Source organism: Umbelopsis ramanniana, assembly GCF_025399195.1.
Source record: "Umbelopsis ramanniana AG unplaced genomic scaffold K450scaffold_52, whole genome shotgun sequence".
Classification (NCBI taxonomy): domain Eukaryota; kingdom Fungi; phylum Mucoromycota; class Umbelopsidomycetes; order Umbelopsidales; family Umbelopsidaceae; genus Umbelopsis; species Umbelopsis ramanniana.
In genome coordinates, this window is record NW_026252138.1 from 20301 (window position 1) to 37143 (window position 16843).

At 43.1% G+C, this 16843-nt stretch overlaps 6 protein-coding genes across 6 annotated transcripts; 2 read left to right on the plus strand and 4 right to left on the minus strand.

The window, feature by feature from the left end:
* The first annotated feature begins 201 nt into the window (after positions 1-201).
* K450DRAFT_252825 (uncharacterized protein) lies at positions 202-1358 on the plus strand. Its single transcript, XM_051590941.1, has 5 exons — positions 202-298; positions 365-554; positions 615-790; positions 860-1017; positions 1081-1358. The coding sequence occupies exons 1-5, from the start codon at positions 246-248 to the stop codon at positions 1200-1202; spliced, it is 699 nt and encodes a 232-aa protein (XP_051442232.1). The 5' UTR covers positions 202-245; the 3' UTR covers positions 1203-1358.
* On the minus strand, positions 846-1957 carry K450DRAFT_252828 (uncharacterized protein). The gene is made up of 2 exons (XM_051590942.1): positions 1850-1957; positions 846-1524 (listed from the first exon to the last, which is right to left on the minus strand). The coding sequence occupies exons 1-2, from the start codon at positions 1850-1852 to the stop codon at positions 1321-1323; spliced, it is 207 nt and encodes a 68-aa protein (XP_051442233.1). The 5' UTR covers positions 1853-1957; the 3' UTR covers positions 846-1320.
* Positions 1958-2389: 432 nt separating this feature from the next.
* Positions 2390-4161, plus strand: K450DRAFT_252833 (uncharacterized protein). Its single transcript, XM_051590943.1, has 7 exons — positions 2390-2552; positions 2662-2781; positions 2852-3304; positions 3378-3496; positions 3577-3778; positions 3847-3918; positions 3979-4161. Exons 1-7 carry the CDS (start codon positions 2438-2440, stop codon positions 4095-4097), a joined length of 1200 nt encoding a protein of 399 aa, XP_051442234.1. The 5' UTR covers positions 2390-2437; the 3' UTR covers positions 4098-4161.
* On the minus strand, positions 4036-4980 carry K450DRAFT_252837 (uncharacterized protein). The gene is made up of 2 exons (XM_051590944.1): positions 4669-4980; positions 4036-4597 (listed from the first exon to the last, which is right to left on the minus strand). Exons 1-2 carry the CDS (start codon positions 4912-4914, stop codon positions 4226-4228), a joined length of 618 nt encoding a protein of 205 aa, XP_051442235.1. The 5' UTR covers positions 4915-4980; the 3' UTR covers positions 4036-4225.
* Positions 4981-5086: 106 nt separating this feature from the next.
* On the minus strand, positions 5087-9527 carry K450DRAFT_252844 (uncharacterized protein). The gene is made up of 18 exons (XM_051590945.1): positions 9418-9527; positions 9196-9341; positions 8944-9111; positions 8706-8876; positions 8435-8635; positions 8213-8377; positions 8015-8144; positions 7879-7944; positions 7700-7809; positions 7542-7634; positions 7327-7473; positions 7131-7264; positions 6948-7063; positions 6631-6879; positions 6441-6563; positions 6197-6374; positions 5917-6120; positions 5087-5847 (listed from the first exon to the last, which is right to left on the minus strand). The coding sequence occupies exons 1-18, from the start codon at positions 9494-9496 to the stop codon at positions 5376-5378; spliced, it is 2952 nt and encodes a 983-aa protein (XP_051442236.1). The 5' UTR covers positions 9497-9527; the 3' UTR covers positions 5087-5375.
* A 67-nt stretch (positions 9528-9594) lies between these two features.
* On the minus strand, positions 9595-16776 carry K450DRAFT_252851 (uncharacterized protein). Its single transcript, XM_051590946.1, has 12 exons — positions 16597-16776; positions 16319-16533; positions 16132-16240; positions 15900-16058; positions 12319-15834; positions 11701-12249; positions 11162-11604; positions 10950-11098; positions 10746-10883; positions 10510-10687; positions 10045-10448; positions 9595-9903 (listed from the first exon to the last, which is right to left on the minus strand). Exons 1-12 carry the CDS (start codon positions 16750-16752, stop codon positions 9647-9649), a joined length of 6273 nt encoding a protein of 2090 aa, XP_051442237.1. The 5' UTR covers positions 16753-16776; the 3' UTR covers positions 9595-9646.
* Between the last annotated feature and the right edge of the window lie 67 nt (positions 16777-16843).

Genomic DNA, 16843 nt, shown 5'->3' on the forward strand with positions numbered 1-16843 from the left:
AGATCGTATCATTTCCTGTCATAGTAACATAGCAACTATTGATAGTCTTGTGTAATAAAAGTAAATTTGATAGTGTGCTATATAGACCATTTAAAATTAAATATGTAAAGACCGTTCGAGATGGAAGAGGGATATATAGTGGGAACCATGGTCAATAGGTAAATCCAAAAATCCTGCCAATAAAATCGGTGGGAAATAATAAACAAGGTTAGCGATTTCCGTTACGTTACTTACGTTGGCTTACGATGGAAGCCAAAGCTATAGAGCTTGCCCAAAAGCTGCAAGACGCTGCAGACCGGTAAGCTATGCTACCTAATATATTATATTGACAGTTGAGCTACGGTTAACTCTGAAAGCAATCAAGCTCGCCGGCTGATCAAAAGTACATTCTCGGAGTGAGCGGCATTCCTGGGTCAGGAAAGACGACTTTTGTAAATCAACTTGTTCAAAAGGTGAATGATAACTATCGCAAGAAAGGGGCCACACAAGACATTGCTATCGCAGTGTCCATGGACGGATATCATCTGCCCAAATCAGCATTGGACAGAATGGAGGTAAGGTTTGCTCGTTCAGGAGAGCGGCCATGGGTATGCATATTTGACGCTTCCCCCTAGAACCCTGAAGAAGTGCACGCTCGACGTGGAGCACACTTTACCTTTGACCCCGATGGCATTATCAATCTTTTGAAGAAGCTTCGAGACCCTGAAAGTCAACATGTTGCGATCAAGGCACCATCGTTCGACCATGCTAAAGGAGACCCTGTAAACGATGATATTGAGATACTTCCAAGGTCAGTTTGATGAACTCAGATTTAACAATTGTTTTGTTGGGACTAATCAATACGGTATTGTAACGGTAGCCACAAAATCATCATAATGGAAGGTATCTATCTACAACTTAAGCATCCTGAACCATGGGACAAAGTACCGTCCTACTTTGACGATATGTGGTACGTGGATGTCGACCTCAACGAGGCTAGGACTCGCACGGGCCAGAGGCACTACCAGGCTGGATTAGGTAAAGGAGACACTGTACTGTAAAGCTGAGATGCTTTCAAGATAACTGACACTGTATCCCTAGAACCATCTGTCGAAGCGGGAATAGCTCGTTTTGACCGCAACGATTATATCAACGCTCAATTCATTTTAACCCACCGAGACCCTAGTGCTAAGTCCATAAAGAGTATATCGGAAAAGCAATAAATTCGCAAAGACACACACACACAAAGCTACTGCTGACCATTGAGGGAGGGTCAATAGGTGTTTATAGAGTGAACCTTGACTTCATAAAGGTTATATTGAAAAAACAAAACTAAATGCTTTAGCGAAGTCGGCGAGCCTCACGCTCAGACTCGAGCAAGCAAAGAATATCGTTCTCGCGAACGGGACCTTTGACGTTGCGGATAATGGAGCGAGAAGTATCATCCATGAATTCGACACGGACTTGAGTGACACCACCACGGGAGCCAGTACGGCCGAGAACCTTGGTGACCTTGGCGAGCTTGACGGGAGTCTTAGCGGATTCCTGAGAGAAGAAAGGGAAGGAGTGGTAAGTGGATTTGGTTCAAATTCGGTAGTGAATGAGATTCTATATTGAATTTGACTTGATTTCGCATAGTGTCGGCAAGGCGAGTGAAGAATGTAGCAAGAGTTGCAAAGCAGTTGCGTAATGTCAACATTTCTGCAAATTGAACAAATCGTCTATTACGATCTAAGCAACGGCTGAAATGCGATTCATAATGTTGTCGTTCAGGATAGAGGTCGCACTTTATGGTTGCATCCGTACTTTAATCCATTCATCTATTGGTGTAATTGATGGATGGAATAGCAAAACGGTGATGGATGCTTACCATCTTTGATTCGAGGCTGTGAAAGAGGGAGCTATCAGTGGGTAGGGAACGGCGACGCTTTCAGGCTTGCTCTGCTGCACGCCCGTTCGGAATTTGAAATAATATGAAGGCTGGTGGTTGGAGGTCCGACTTAGGCAGCAATGCGTTACTGAAGCATAAAGCTTTTATTAAACTTGTTGCAACTTTTACGACACTTCTTTCAGCATATTTGACTATAAATTGTGTATACAAAGTTGATTTTCAAATACAATTGTAGGCAAGTATACATCCAGAGAATGTAATATATCCAGATACCATTTAGAAGCTCCTAAGACATGCTATAATCCAAGAAGAACAAACAATAACAGCTTGTAGCCGCCTACAGCAGTTTGAAAAATAAAAGGATGGTGAGTGAACAGAAGTAGTGGACACCAATGAGGAAGCTGCCTCAGTATGAGCCTACATTTTATTACCAAATTTTATAAAATTATTATTATGATATTTTATCATCGAAATTATCTGACATCATACAGTGGACTACGCGTTGTACCTATCTATGTGAGCTGCCTCTGGATCTACCCTACTGCAATTCTTAATAACCAGCACACCATGTCTGCTCAACCATCTTCCTCGAGCCCTGAGCAGGATGCTAGACAAAAGTCACTCAATACCTACCGACGAAAGCTCCTTGAGCATAGAGAAATGGAAGCAAAAGTGAAAGAACGTAAGTCGTCCTCGCCCCTCCCTGAGATCTTGAATGTAGACTGGTTCAAGCATTGGTAATATAGCGTGCTAATTGGACCTTACTATTCCTTTTTACCTTGGCAACACAGTACGAATGGGTCTTAAGGGTCTCGATAAAGAGTTTGACAAATCAGAAGACGATATAAAGGCTCTGCAGAGCGTGGGTCAAGTTATAGGAGAAGTGTTGAAACAACTTGACGAAGAGCGATGTGAGTGTCAGCATGGTCGAGACCGTCCTCAGCCTCCTCTCTTTACTAATTAGGTTCTATTAATCTACAGTCATTGTCAAGAACACAAGTGGACCACGCTACGTTGTCGGCTGCCGTAACCGCGTTGACAAGGACAAGCTGAAACAAGGCACTCGCGTTGCCTTGGATATGACCACACTCACAATCATGCGAATTCTTCCTCGAGAAGTTGATCCTTTGGTATACAACATGTCTTTGGAAGATCCCGGTTCCGTTAGTTTTGCTGGAATTGGTGGTCTAGGAGATCAAATCAGAGAATTGCGTGAAGTCATCGAACTGCCTTTGATGAACCCCGAGCTTTTCTTGCGTGTTGGTATCAAACCACCGAAAGGTGTCTTGCTTTACGGTCCTCCTGGAACTGGTAAAACCCTCTTGGCCAGAGCTGTTGCCAGTACGCTGGAAACCAACTTTTTGAAAGTTGTATCCAGTGCCATTGTCGACAAATATATTGGAGAAAGCGCTAGATTGATTCGAGAAATGTTTGGTAATGACTCAACTTTGCATATAATAGTGGTCATCCCCCTTTCTTACGTATGCTAATTCATCACACAATTTAGGTTATGCAAAGGAGCATGAGCCATGTATCATCTTCATGGATGAAATTGATGCTATTGGTGGAAGGAGATTTTCAGAAGGTACATCTGCCGATCGTGAGATTCAGAGGACCTTGATGGAGGTATGAGGCATTTCAACGAACGAGGGAAAAAAACGTCGCATGGAAAGGAAAGAAATCGCTCACTGTTTGACATTTTGTAGTTGCTTAACCAAATGGACGGTTTCGATTACCTTGGTCAAACTAAACTCATCATGGCAACGAATCGACCGGATACCTTGGATCCTGCACTTTTAAGACCTGGTCGATTAGACAGAAAGATTGAAATACCATTACCCAACGAGCAAGGTCGATTGGAGATTCTAAAGATTCACTCAGGAGGTATCGCAAAGCACGGTGACATAGGTATTCTCTTCAGAAATAGATATTCACACAAGTTGGAAAAATTTTGCTCACCCATCATCCAATATTAGATTATGAAGCTATTGTCAAACTATCGGATGGCTTTAACGGAGCAGATCTTAGAAATGTTTGCACGGAAGCTGGTAAGCAAACGGACAATGAATCTTTTACCATTATTGCCATTACTAATCACTCATCAACAGGTATGTTTGCCATTCGTGATGAACGTGATTACGTTATTCAAGAAGACTTTATGAAGGCAGTACGAAAGGTTGCTGATGCAAAGAAATTGGAAACCAAACTTGACTATGAGAAATTGTAAATTGTTTGTTCATTGATAAACTTGAAAAAAAGCGACTATATTTTCATTGAAAGTAGGGGAATATTTGTGTAAACTAATAGCAGAGGGAAGATGGTTTGTGCAAACATGAGATAGAATAATAGTTCACATCAGCCGGTGTGTACATCGATCATGGCATCGCTCGTGGCTATTGAAAATGTATGAAAAGTCCCACTGGATAGTATGGGATGAGATCCATAGGAAGAGCCCGAGTCGTCGCCTTGGTCTGAATTACTGCAGCTTTCTACAGTGGGAGACCTGCTGCCAGGCATAGAATGCTCGTTCATTAGTTGGTCGTCATCATACGGTATGAAGGTAATGTCTTCGTCCGGTAAATTTAATTGTGTTCTTAAGGTTCGGTTTTCAGACTGAACCCATCGAACGTATTGTACAGTTCGTCGAAGGACAGCTGCTCGCTGAGACTTGTTCTTTGCATCTGTTGCACATGGCACAATGTCAGAAAGCTCCGCTATAAGAGAATTCTACACTTGTATGGGAGCTAATAAGTTTAAACAGTTCATTATAAATGGCAGAGCTGTTCATATCCACCTACCAGTATATCTCGGCGTTGACGTTCCACCTTATTGTGTGTTTCACGACGTTGTCGAATACGTTCTTTGGCCGTACTGCAATCTATACTTCGATTATTCAATATATTGACACCATTGACCACCATTTTCTTGGTACTGGCAGCGTCGATCAATTGTTGTTGAATCTTTTCTGGAGAATAGGTCTTTAGACGATGTTCTAGAGGGTAAGTCGCCCTTCTCTCTGATATTGGGATCTTTTTGAGTGACATTAGGAAGTGAACAAAGAAGAATAAGAGATATTTGAGACTGGTAAAAGAAATAAAGAAAAGAGAATGGGTTATGGTCAAACTATGCTATGCACTGAAATAAAAGTGAGCACAAATTGTGCTTGATCTCCACTCTTCCCTCACTCCCGCAAAAATCCCGCAAAGCGCGAATTTTCACTGGTATCCCACCCAAAAAGAAAACAATCTCTCGCCGGAATTGAACACTGGAACTTTATCACACAATACATCACATTAATGTTGTAAATTTCGAATATTTTATTTAAATCTTTATTTCTGTTCTTTGAAAAAGTCTGTAAGGGAAGAGATCACACTATCAAACGGATATGTGATTGCAAAATAAAACAATACAAAGTCCGTCGAAAGGGAAGGTTGTTTGGTTGGCTGGGGTAAAGGGCAAAAGGCTTGCAGCATAATTCGCGCATTTTTTTTTTTAATATCTCAATTTAGGACAACTGTGCCATGCTCAGATTGGCACGTTCGAAGTACTTTGGTAAGAATTCATTGGCCCCCTCACTCTGTTGGGCCAAAGCGCCAACTTTGCCAGGATGCCTTTGGCTCAAGGCTACAATGCCTTGGGCAAGGAAAACAGTCGGTTCAGGTATCGATGCAAAGGCGTCTTCCTTGACTGGGGCTGCCGTGGCCAGTTTGGCAAAAGTAGCCTGATAACCACTTTCTTCAAGATCAAGAGTGTAAAGCTCATCCAGATCGTCGCCTGCCAAATCCTGTGGAAGTTCAAGCAACTTTATAAGTGCAGTAAAGATGGTTGGCCATAGTCCGACATAAGGCTCAGCCATCATCTTGTCGCTCTGGGTCAATAATCTTGTCAACCCGATAGCACACGTTTTGCGGTCTTTAGGCTCTGCGACCTTTTGCAGCTCAGGAAGAACAACGAGATTGAGCATTTGTGCAAATAAGCTAAAGAGAAAAATAAAATTAATATCGACTATCAACTTATAGGTAATTTCCTTTTCAGTGACAACTTGCCTTGGCTGCAGGGCATCGAATGCTTCGATGACCACATCAGGACCACCGGGTTGCTTATCTAGTGCGAGGAAAAGACAAATCCAAACCAACATGCCACGGGTGAACTTGTCATGGACCATTTGCCCGGTTTTTTTGTTTGTCTTTGACTGAAGTCTAGTCAATACATATGTTACGATGGCTCGTAGATATGGGGATATGACATCGCTAGGTGAGGAGGAAGTCAATAAAAATGCGGGTTCTATTAGCGAAACGCACTGGGATAAATATCAGTCATACTTACAGAGGTACATTCACAACAATAGCATTCAAAATGCCAAATCCATAATGATCATGTTGTCTGGAAGCCATCAATTTTTGGAACACACCCAAGATTGGCGTCAATTTGTTTCGAGCCAAAATGGTGTCGACACCTCGTGATAAGTAAGATTGGACAAGAGGAACCAAAGCAGGAATATTACCTAAGATGTTCCATGAGTTCTTTGTTCGTATCTCATGATGAAGCGGATGTGAGGAAAAAAATTTACCGTATTCCCAAAGCGCAGGGTTCAGCAGTGGGTCGAGCAGAGCAATGTATGCAGCGGAAAGTTCGGTGCCGGTATGGAAATCCAAGAGCTGTGCAAGCAATTGGAATACATATGGCGTGAATTCTGCGGGATATACAGTATTAGTACCCTCTTCAACTTAAAAATGATGAAACGTAAATGAAAAGCATACCTTGAATATCTTGAGCAAGAATGACTTGGAAGGGGCCAAAGAGGAGATTTTCGAATTCAGCCACGGCAGCAGGGGATGATGGGCAAATGAATCGGATCAAGGCGCCAATGCTCTCAAAAACATAATGATTAAACCGAGGGTTACTAGGATTCTTACTTACAATCGCAAGGATGTTTGTAAGTTTGGACATGATGACATTGACATAAGGTGTCATGCCTTGGCGGCTGGTGATGATGACTCTCATGATAGCTGAAGCGGAACACCGTTTGTTAGACACAAGGACATACCATATATGAAAAAGCATCGCACACACTCACCTCTCATCAAATAATCGTTTTCCGCCAATTTTTCGGGTGTTTGGCCCTTCTCAATTTGCTTAAAGAGCAACTCCAAGAGCGTTTCGGCGTATGGCTGTATGTCTGATTGTGTAAAACTTGTAACGCAAGAGGATCAGAAATGTTTGCTCCTTTGTCAAATTGAAAAGGTACGAAAATACCTACAGCATGGCGTTTCCCTTTTTGATAAACAGAATTCGCTCAATGGTAACCGCTGAGTATGTGTAAACAACATAACTATCCGATTTCAAATGTTCAACCAAAAGTGGGAAAACAGTAACCAGTTGCTCCTTGGTCAGCTGCATGCCAGCGTTAGCATGTGTGTGTGCCATATATAAATCACTATATGCGAATGATTTACCTGATGTCTGAAGGTATAGAGATATTTAATGGCATCGACCTTCAAGATGGGATTGCCGGATGCAATAGGTGACTGCAGATCGCTCAAGATATATTTCGAAAAGAAGTCAACAACATCAATGTTGGCATTGATACTGGTAGCACCATGCTAACATAAAAGAGCCAGTTAGGTAACCTCAATAAACATTGGTGGGATGCTCACGATGAATTAAGTACCTGGGCTGTGCCACTTTTGGTGGCAATAGCTGTCAACAGAAAGATGGCAGTATTTTTGTCCTTCCAGTGCGCCTCAGGGTTGACAGAGTATTGCTGTCATGGGCGAAATATTTAGTATCTCCCAACATGCTCGATAATGTTTTTTTCTGTTATTATACCTGGAGGTAATGTTGAATATAACCCAAGAAAATACTTGTTACTTGAGATTCGAAATGCTCCATAAGTCCACGAACGAAATCAGCCGCAGCTCGCCTACGCGTGTCGGAATCTGCATTATGATACATACGTCAGGGATAAGAAAATAACCACAACATTGTCCAATATAGAGAATACCCACCAGATCCTTCCAAATCACGTCGAATGTACTCTATGGGATCGTCCTCAAATAACTCCTCATCATTGGCTATAATACGAACATTAGCACGAAGCATCATCTTCAAAACATTTTTGCGAAAATACAATCAGGTACTCACATCGCAATGCCATATTGGGAAGAGCGATCTTCTCACACATCAATTTCATCGTACTTTCTTCTCCATAGATATTAGCATGCTTATATAGCCTTACAACACTTGTGAGGAATGACAAAGCTTTGCTTGCCAACTTCAAAACATCAACCTCAGTAAGCAAGTTATACAGCATATAGAGTAATAGAGCTTAAAAAGACATACCACATCGTATTTCGGTTCCTGCGGCGTGCTAATGAGCAATTGAAGCACAGTTGTAAAAAAAGTAGGTAGCTGTTTGAACTCTTCTTCGTATCGCTGGGTGTAGAGCTCTATGATTTCGCAAATGCCTGCCTTGACTTTTTCTAAAACGCCAGCTTCCTCCTCATCCTGGATGCATAAGGTCAGCATACGAAGATACTCTCTTTAAACACTCATCTCACTTACATCTGATTGCAGAAGTCCATTGTTGTAGGTCAAGTATTTGTGGAAGAGTTCCATGAAATAACCCATATTATCCTCAAAGAACTCCGGCAAATCTTGACAATTAAGATCGTAGTAGATCTTGACAAGAAGTAATAGAGATTGTGACAAGATTTGCAAAGCTGCTGCATCACTGGCATAATCCGTGATCAACTTATCGGTAGTCTAGTCAAAAGTCTTAGGTTAAAATGCCAGTCCTATTCGGCAATCCTTTTGTGATTGACAATGAACTTACTGCGAAAAGCTGTCGGTAAGGCTCACAGAAATTGTCGAGAACATATTTTATATCCATAAACAGAGTATCAGTTCTGAATTGGGATCGCCAAGGCTTGAAAATAGAATGGGCAGTTTGCAGGACGCCATTATTCACTTGATAGTCTGTGGTGCTGAATTTGCTGATCAAGGTCTTCAGCCTCACGTTAGTATAGCATTCACCTCATATTGTAACATCCCACATATATTTCGCTACATACCGGCAGCAGCTCTTGCCAATCTTCAGGGAAATCTGACGAAGCAATGATACTTAACGCTTCGCTCACCTGAAACTGCAGCCTTTCCGGCACAGAGATCATTAGATCGACAATCTGACTTTTGATTGCAGCGCGGTCCTCGGGATAAATCTTGTTTGCATTCTCATCATCCTTTGTACGTGCATATCAAACGAGATTTTAGATAAGGAACCATGCTCTACAGAAAGTTACTGTGCCTGCTTGTGAGTTACTTACCGGAACCCAATGGCGCTTGACATAGTTTTTGAAGAACACAGAAGCCGCGAATCGAAGAGTTTGATCGGCAGATTGGTCACCAATAAGCTTGATCACCAGTAGTGGGAAGTTACGCTGAACCTCTACTTGTGCCAGGGATTGCTCGGCTGCGACATGAAAATAAAATAGCCGGGCATTAGTATGATCAGATATTATAGAGATATTCGGAAGGTAGAGGCGAACCTTGTTTCTGAGTTCTGGGGTCAAACGTCTGCTGAAGGTACTGCTGTAAAGCAGCGTACGTCTGATCGTTGATTTCCATGTTAGCTTAGCGACAATGGAAGCTGGTCCTTGGTGGTAGACTTGATTTTCGGCGCGTCCTTTTGTGACAGTGACATCAAATTCAATCACCGCATACAACCGAATACTCGACAATGTAACAATTTTTTTATTATCTGAAGAATTTCTTTCTCTAGAAACTTCCAAAGTTCGTTTTGAGCTGAATGGTAGGCTCCTTTTCATAAGCTTTTGATCCAGCGTGATCCTGTTGCTGTCTCTGCATTGATTGCTGAAGCTGCATAACGCTATTTCTAACGCAGGTCTCTAATTTCGAACGAACTTCAGGAGACATATGGCTAACGGCTTCCTTGAACAATGCAGGATTGCTTGAAGCCAACGAAAGTACATGCTTCATAATTACACTATGGATGCTAGAAACACTTTCAGATCCTGAAATATCCAGTAATGATGTCAGCGTGGATAATATCACTGTCAAAACTACTGGTTCTAAGAAGGTAAATGGAATACGATTAGACTTCAGCGAACCACTCTTTTAAAATTCCTCTTTGGCATATTGAACACTCATCTTACTTTTTTCATTTTCTGCAACATTATGCACCATCAGCAAAGTCTTGATAGCCTCTTCCTTCGCCTGTTGGCTATCTTGAATGTCGGTATCAACTTCTTGAGACAAAAGATATGGGACAATAATGTGCGGTATAATACGCTTTGTCATAACTTGTCCAAGTGTAACGGCTGAAGGCACATTAGCCTTTTTGCTGGGAAGCATAACCAAATTTCGTAAACACTGATGAGCCGTCAACACAATTTCGGTGTTTCTGTTTTGCAAACTTTCTTTCAATGTATCCAAATAACGATCGAGGCTTTGTCGATTTTCCAGGTTGGCTTGTGGACAGCCAGTAACCAGTAAGGTTGATGCCAATAGACTATGCTTAATAACCGATATATCTTCTTTGCTTATCTCATTACTTTCCCTAGTTTCAATATGCGTCAGAAGGAAGGATCACCGAGACTCTCATCATTCGCTTAACCTACCGAATCAAATTCTGCGTCATATCGTCAAGTAACGTATGTATCATGGCACCAGTGACGCGACACAATCTTGGAATATAGTTGGCGGCCAAGCTAGGTTCCAAGCCCTCCAAGACATTTTTGAGCGACAGCAGACACTTTGGAGCAAGTGTCAATTGATATTGCTCACGTTGTAAAGCTTCTGTAATGTGCGTTAGATGGTGTTTTTGTATGTAAGCCATGGCTTCAGCGTGACTGACCTGAGTAGATATATAGACAAATGGCAAAAAGGTCGCATTTGTAGCTTGCAGGTGCAATTGAAACAAGTGAGCCTAAAGTATCTAGACAAACACTTAGCACAGCAACTGTAGCTGGATCCAAACTTTGTGGTACATTTTCTGCAAAAACAATAGAAAAGAGTCAGAACTCATTCCCCCCTGAGGTTATTTAATGCAGGAACTTACTTTTCTGCGTTTGGCGTGACGACAAAGAGGGTATCTTTTGAACGAATATGGTGATAAGTAGACGGAAGAGGTAATACAACTTTGCATTAGTTGGGAACGAGTCGGGATCCAGTGCTCGGTCTAGCGCCTCGAAGTCCGACACCTCAAGGCTAGCATAGAGATTAGTGTTAGCATGAAGTCAGTGACCGTAAAAAGTCAAAGGCGTAGCTTACCCGTCAGCGTCCAAATCATCGCAAATGTACTTGCTACCGTACTCATTGACAATACGTTCTGTGATATTTACAATCTCCAGCTGCACCTGTGTACCTTCGGTTTGCACGAGTCGATCAAAAACATTCATAAGCTCCAAGAAAACCGCCTTTGGAACGAAGTTAGGCCCGGCAAGAGATGGGTGGATAAATGTTTTGAGAGAGTTCAAGCATATGCTGAGTGTCATGGTGGAGTCTGAACGTGAGCCACTGGAACTAGACACTCGGGCCAAGCTTTCAATGCACAGGCCGAAAAGGACGTAGAATAGTGGTGATCCTTGCTCATTTGGAGGACTATCTTGGCCAGATCTATCATTCTCAGCCAAAGCATTCATCATGGATGGTTCTCGGCTTTCCATCAATGTTGCAACTGCTCCCATAATCTTTAACCAAGACTTTCGATAGAACTATGAAATTTATGAATAAAGGGTGAGAACGATCTCAAGTGCAACGATAGCAGCATCATCAAATATGAAATCTCTTAAAATTGACAAGTTACTTACCGGTAGTGTAATTTCTTTGGTAGCAGCCGAATACATGGAGTCGATTCCACCTGCTGAAGTAGCTTTCACACCTTCGCTGCCAGTTGCCAGCGCCAAGATATCACTTTCCAGTCTGATGCGAGCATAGTCTTTCAAAGACGAAAGCCAAAGTGGGCTTAGTACAGGTAAGTTGGGCTGCACCACCTGGCGTAAGTAATCTTGATGGACAGTAGCAACTTGAAGTTCAGCCCAAGCATTCAGAACCGAAAGCTTGACCATGATGGATGCATGTGGACTGATATCTTTAATTTCACCAACTCGGGTGATATCGGCGTCGTCCTTGCATTTATCCAGTGCTGATGTCAATAATTTGAGCACACGACCAAGTTGGTAAAGATCTTTGACAATGCCACTACCAACGTAAACAGCACACACACGAACAGCGGCCGAAACAATTTCAGAAGATGAGTCAGCAGCAAATGCTGGTGTGAGTGCTGCACCAATTTGTGCAGCATATTGTTCCAGCAGGAGAGTTCCTTCCAAGTCTGGATCAGCAGTAGCAGCGAATTTCTACACAAAGCAGACGGATCAATACCCAAATGAAAAAAGCTGAGTCTCCAATCAAAAACGAATATTTACCTCAATAACAGTTCTAAGTAAGTTGATACCAACAAGACGAAGGTCGTTGACCGGAGCAGTTGCTGCTGTAAACGACAGCTTAATGAGATCACCAACCCGGAACACAAGGAAGTCGCCAACACCAGCCTGCTGACGCTTTCTTCGTGCCAGAATCAAGTCGAAATGCTCCCTGCCGCCAGATGCTGATATCAACTCTATGCATTCCTGAAGACAAAGCAGAGAGAACAACTGAGTGCGCCATCTGGGAGGTATGTCTACGTTGGCAATAATGGAGGTTTGAGGTCCAAGTGAAGAATCAGCCACTGTGGTAGTAATATCGGCGTTGCCATCTTCGTCATTGAAGTCTTCAGCACCTTCATCTTCAAAATCGTCATCGAAATTGTCGGCAATATTGATTTCATCCACAGACTTTCTCGTGTCAGCACCTTTGGAGATCGAAGCACTGGTAACTGCTCCAGATAGAACTTGTTTGGTAATATTGACCCAAACCGATGGTTGCTTGACGGCTGTTTCCTTCAACCAGCTGCGAATAACATCCTTCACATCGATAAGACTTGGCTCAGTATCAAGCATACTAAACAATTCTGTGTCAAGCCCAGGAGTAGCGGTTCTGAAAACAGCTTCGGCATTGCGCTGGACAAGCTGGTAAAGGCAAGTCACTGCTGCTTTTTTGAGAGGAAGATGGAAGCTTGAGAGTTGAACCTGAAGATATGGCACTAGCAATTTGAGGTCGACATAAGACTGCGCAAACATGATGAACTGTTGTGTACAACGGATGGCCTCCATATTTACACGCTCATCGGGCTCCAGTTTGAGTTCCTCTACAATGTTCATGCATAATTCTCGAACCTTGGATATAGCCTGCAGCTCGGGTCCGAGAGTACCAACCAGTTCATAGATAATTCTACCAAACTCTTGATAAGCAGTAAAGCCGATGGCCATACCAGCATTGGAAACAGCTGTAGATCCACCACCAGGCTCATGTGTCTCCACCAAATAAAGCTTCGCAACTAGGCCGAGAGTACTGCTCACATAGCCTGAGAACATCAAACTTGCAGCGCTAATGGTCATAGTCAAGGATTCCAGTGCCCAACAATGTACCACAGGATGTGGATCACTGCTGAGGGAGAGCAAGATACCAACAATGGTTTTGAGATGATTTCCAGCGGCCATACCTCCGACGTGACTATATATGTAGCCTAAAGCAAGTGAGCAACCGGCACGCGCATCAGGATCTCTGTTGTTGACCACCAAGTCAACCAAGTATTGTATTTGGCTAGACATAAGTGAGCCACCAATGACATTCACAAGTCGACCCAAGGCATCACTGGCAGCATTACGCAAGTAGGGATCAGGATGAACTATAGCTTCTTGTAATATCTCCTGGCAAATTTGAGCTGTGCGACCACTTGCAATGGTGGTTTTAGCGCCTTCTCCTTTCTTGCCTCCAGTTGTGATATTTCTAAAAGCCCCCAGTAGAGCAACAACCACATTGACCAAGACGGCCATCTTCTTTGGCGAGTTCTTATCGCCTTTCTGCTCTTTCATTAACTTGATAATTTGCTCTAAGATAGCTTCCTGAACAGGAGGAGACTGGAATGGAAAGAGTGTAGCAAAGAGTTCGACACTAGCATCAATGTAAGATGTGGATGGTGAAACTGGTCGAGGTGTGGATTTGCGGCTTGAATTCAGTGTAGAGTAGATGTAGAGTGAATCTAATTCCAAAGATCCCATGATCGGTTGTTCCAGTTGTTGCTCGATTTTTCTGTATCTATCCCTTGTCATCCAATCCTTACTTCGATTCTCGTCTTGCTCATGAGCAGTTGCTAAAGCTGCAACATTAGCCGAGTAACCCCCTAGTTTGGATGTCACACCAAAACCATGACCGTCTGAGTTGTTCCAGATGCTGACATATTGGCCGGGTACAGCAGCGGTGACATGAACTTGAGCGCCTGAAGACGGTATAATCTTTTCAGGCGAGGCAAATACAGAGACGGAATTGCGAAGAAGACTGGAGAACAGTGACTCGTAGATCGAAGATGGTTTGATGGCAACAAAGCATTCAAAGATACGCTTTCTCAATAGATAATTCTGATCGGTAAGCTTTGTTTCAAAGGGTAAGCAAGGCGATAGAGTAGTCGGAGCATAATCCAGCGGTGCGGTTGTAAGGAAAGCAAGAGTGTTGCTTAAAAGAGCTGATATTCGTTTTGCGATTTCCAACGTAACAAGGGATTTCGAATTGTGCTTCAAGAAGCTCAAAATAGACGTGATGACACATTCCTTCTGATGAAGGATGAACGACCACTCGGCTTCGTTTCGAATGGAATTCGACTCCTTTCCTGTAGGTTTGGGTAACGCATTTCTCCACATCAAAAGAAGTTGAGGCAAATGCAACTTGACAATGTTGGGACCAAGTCCCATCAAGGCGCTTATCAGTGTCCACGCTACCTGTACCTGTACGCTAGCGATGGCAGGATCCTTGTGTGTTCTATCCAGCAGCTGCTTTGCCAAAGAAGATGCTCGCTGGCTCAGGTCAAATGACGTGTAGATAGGTTTTGTTGGAAATACGCTCATCACAGAAGCAACAGCATGAACATGCCCAATGGTTCGTCGAAATAAGTCAGTTTTCGCGCTGGCATTCGACAAGTTGCTCAAATCTTTCTCCAAAAGTCCGAAAAGAGTAGGCAAGACTGTGCCTAAGTTTGTTGGTAAAGCAGTGCAAACGCATCGTAAGCACCAGGCTGACGCAGCTTGAACAGCAAAACTGGGATAAGATAGCAAGGTGATGAGCGGATTGATTAGGATTGGCTCAACTGGAAGGACTGCTCCTCCTAATTCGGAAACGAGGCTCGACACCAGGTTGACGGCTGTAATCAATGCCTGCTTATTTGGCGCAACTTGATTCGGCATTAACGCAGGCCACGCCTTAACCCATTCGTTGATAAGTACGTCGACAGCACTTGCTTGACCCTGCTCGCTAAGCAACCTCCGACCAATAACGTCATTGAGCAGAAAGAAAACCTCTTCTCGAACAAAAGCGGCATCCGACTGATTGATAATATTTCGCAAATTTCCAAGCAGCTCAGTGAATAGATGCTTAACGATAGCGGCATAGTTGCTTTCAACAAATCTCGTTCCAAGCTGAATAAATAATGCTGCATATGTCTCAATAATACCAGCCTTGAGTTCTTTTGGAGCGGTTAGGCGATTATATGCCGATGACAGTTGCATCAACATTTGCTCCATCGATAGCAACGTCGTTTCTTTCGATGCAATATCTTCCGGTGTCGATCCATCAGTTGCAACAGCTGTCGATATACGTTTAACAGTAGGCTTATTGGGATCAGTGGTAGCCTTTAGTTGTGTGAACGCCAATATGGCGGAAAGAGTAGAGGATACCGCTCGTCGAACTGGAAATGTTGATCCTTCCAACGCCTTGAAAAGTGCCTGGAGCATTTGCTCAATGTCACTAAGCGTCAGAGTTTGAGGTGCATGTTGAACACATGCTTGTAAACACTGCAATAGTCAATTTAGAAAACTGAAAACCGGTTCATTTTTTTACCCTTTGAGATAGTTCAAACCTGAGCAGCCGCTACTCGTATGACTTGAGCTTTGTCGGGCAAAGCGGCCTTCAAAAATTTATGTAGATCCTTCAGCGTTGGGTCAGCAGCCGCTTTTCCTGCACCCTTCAGCAACAGCGTAAACGCATTAAGTGCTTCTAAACGCATCAAGAGCGAATTCTGTTGTCATAAAGTGATGAAGGCGTCAGTGGCGAGTTATGTAAAAATGATCCACTTAAGGCAAGTACTTTACATTGCTGTTCTTCAATACTTTTAACAGTATATTGGCAGTTTCCGTGAAGAGAGAGAGAATATTACTTCCCAGTGTCCCCATGATTGTACCAATAGTCGTTATTGCGGCACTACAAAAAAAGAAAATGTCAATGCCCAGCTCAAATCGTTAAAACTGCTTCGCGTTCGTTCCATTCATCAATCCATACATTTTAGCCTCTTTCTCGACATTTTTCCCCGCACTTGCAATTCCGTGCAGAGTTACCACGGTATCAAACATAGTACGAGTCTCAGCTCGAGTATACAGCAGTATAAAGCATCTCCCAATTAAACACCGAATGGGCCGCCTTGGCTTAGGGCTAGCCAGAGTAACAAAGCTCAACAGTGTCTTTTCGAGTTTTGGTTGAGCTTTCTTTAGTATTTCCTATTTTCTAGAGTTAGATTGCATTGCACAGGTTAGATGTGCAGGTTGGAGCGGTTGACTTACGACATCGATCAGTTTGCTCTCATGTTCAACATGTGACAGCCACTGGAAGACGAAAAGTTCTTGCTTTTCTACTGTCCCGGCTGCCGCAAGCTTTTTCTCATCAAACACAAATGCATCGGGAATACCAGTTACAGCATCTGCTGTTGCTGGTGGCATTTGGCGGGATTGGGTGTCGCTTCAACTGTCAGGCAAGCGGACCTGAACGCTAAGAGCGCATACTGATGGAGCCGTCACGTGGTTTAGCACT

Excerpts from the sequence above, each read along its gene's own strand:
- K450DRAFT_252825 (XM_051590941.1), top strand. The coding sequence starts at position 246 with ATGGAAGCCAAAGCTATAGAGCTTGCCCAAAAGCTGCAAGACGCTGCA. Across the intron at positions 299-364 it reads CTGCAAGACGCTGCAGACCG|CTCGCCGGCTGATCAAAAGT; the intron begins GTAAGCTATGCT and ends AAAGCAATCAAG. Across the intron at positions 1,018-1,080 it reads GCACTACCAGGCTGGATTAG|AACCATCTGTCGAAGCGGGA; the intron begins GTAAAGGAGACA and ends CTGTATCCCTAG.
- K450DRAFT_252833 (XM_051590943.1), top strand. The coding sequence starts at position 2,438 with ATGTCTGCTCAACCATCTTCCTCGAGCCCTGAGCAGGATGCTAGACAA. Across the intron at positions 2,782-2,851 it reads ACAACTTGACGAAGAGCGAT|TCATTGTCAAGAACACAAGT; the intron begins GTGAGTGTCAGC and ends ATTAATCTACAG. Across the intron at positions 3,497-3,576 it reads TTCAGAGGACCTTGATGGAG|TTGCTTAACCAAATGGACGG; the intron begins GTATGAGGCATT and ends GACATTTTGTAG.
- K450DRAFT_252837 (XM_051590944.1), bottom strand. The coding sequence starts at position 4,914 with ATGTCACTCAAAAAGATCCCAATATCAGAGAGAAGGGCGACTTACCCT. Across the intron at positions 4,598-4,668 it reads GTCAACGCCGAGATATACTG|AATTCTCTTATAGCGGAGCT; the intron begins GTAGGTGGATAT and ends ATACAAGTGTAG.
- K450DRAFT_252844 (XM_051590945.1), bottom strand. The coding sequence starts at position 9,496 with ATGGAAATCAACGATCAGACGTACGCTGCTTTACAGCAGTACCTTCAG. Across the intron at positions 9,342-9,417 it reads CCCCAGAACTCAGAAACAAG|CCGAGCAATCCCTGGCACAA; the intron begins GTTCGCCTCTAC and ends TTCATGTCGCAG. Across the intron at positions 7,810-7,878 it reads ACGTGATTTGGAAGGATCTG|ATTCCGACACGCGTAGGCGA; the intron begins GTGGGTATTCTC and ends ATCATAATGCAG.
- K450DRAFT_252851 (XM_051590946.1), bottom strand. The coding sequence starts at position 16,752 with ATGCCACCAGCAACAGCAGATGCTGTAACTGGTATTCCCGATGCATTT. Across the intron at positions 15,835-15,899 it reads TACGAGTAGCGGCTGCTCAG|TGTTTACAAGCATGTGTTCA; the intron begins GTTTGAACTATC and ends TGACTATTGCAG. Across the intron at positions 11,099-11,161 it reads GATGATTTGGACGCTGACGG|CCTTGAGGTGTCGGACTTCG; the intron begins GTAAGCTACGCC and ends TCTCTATGCTAG.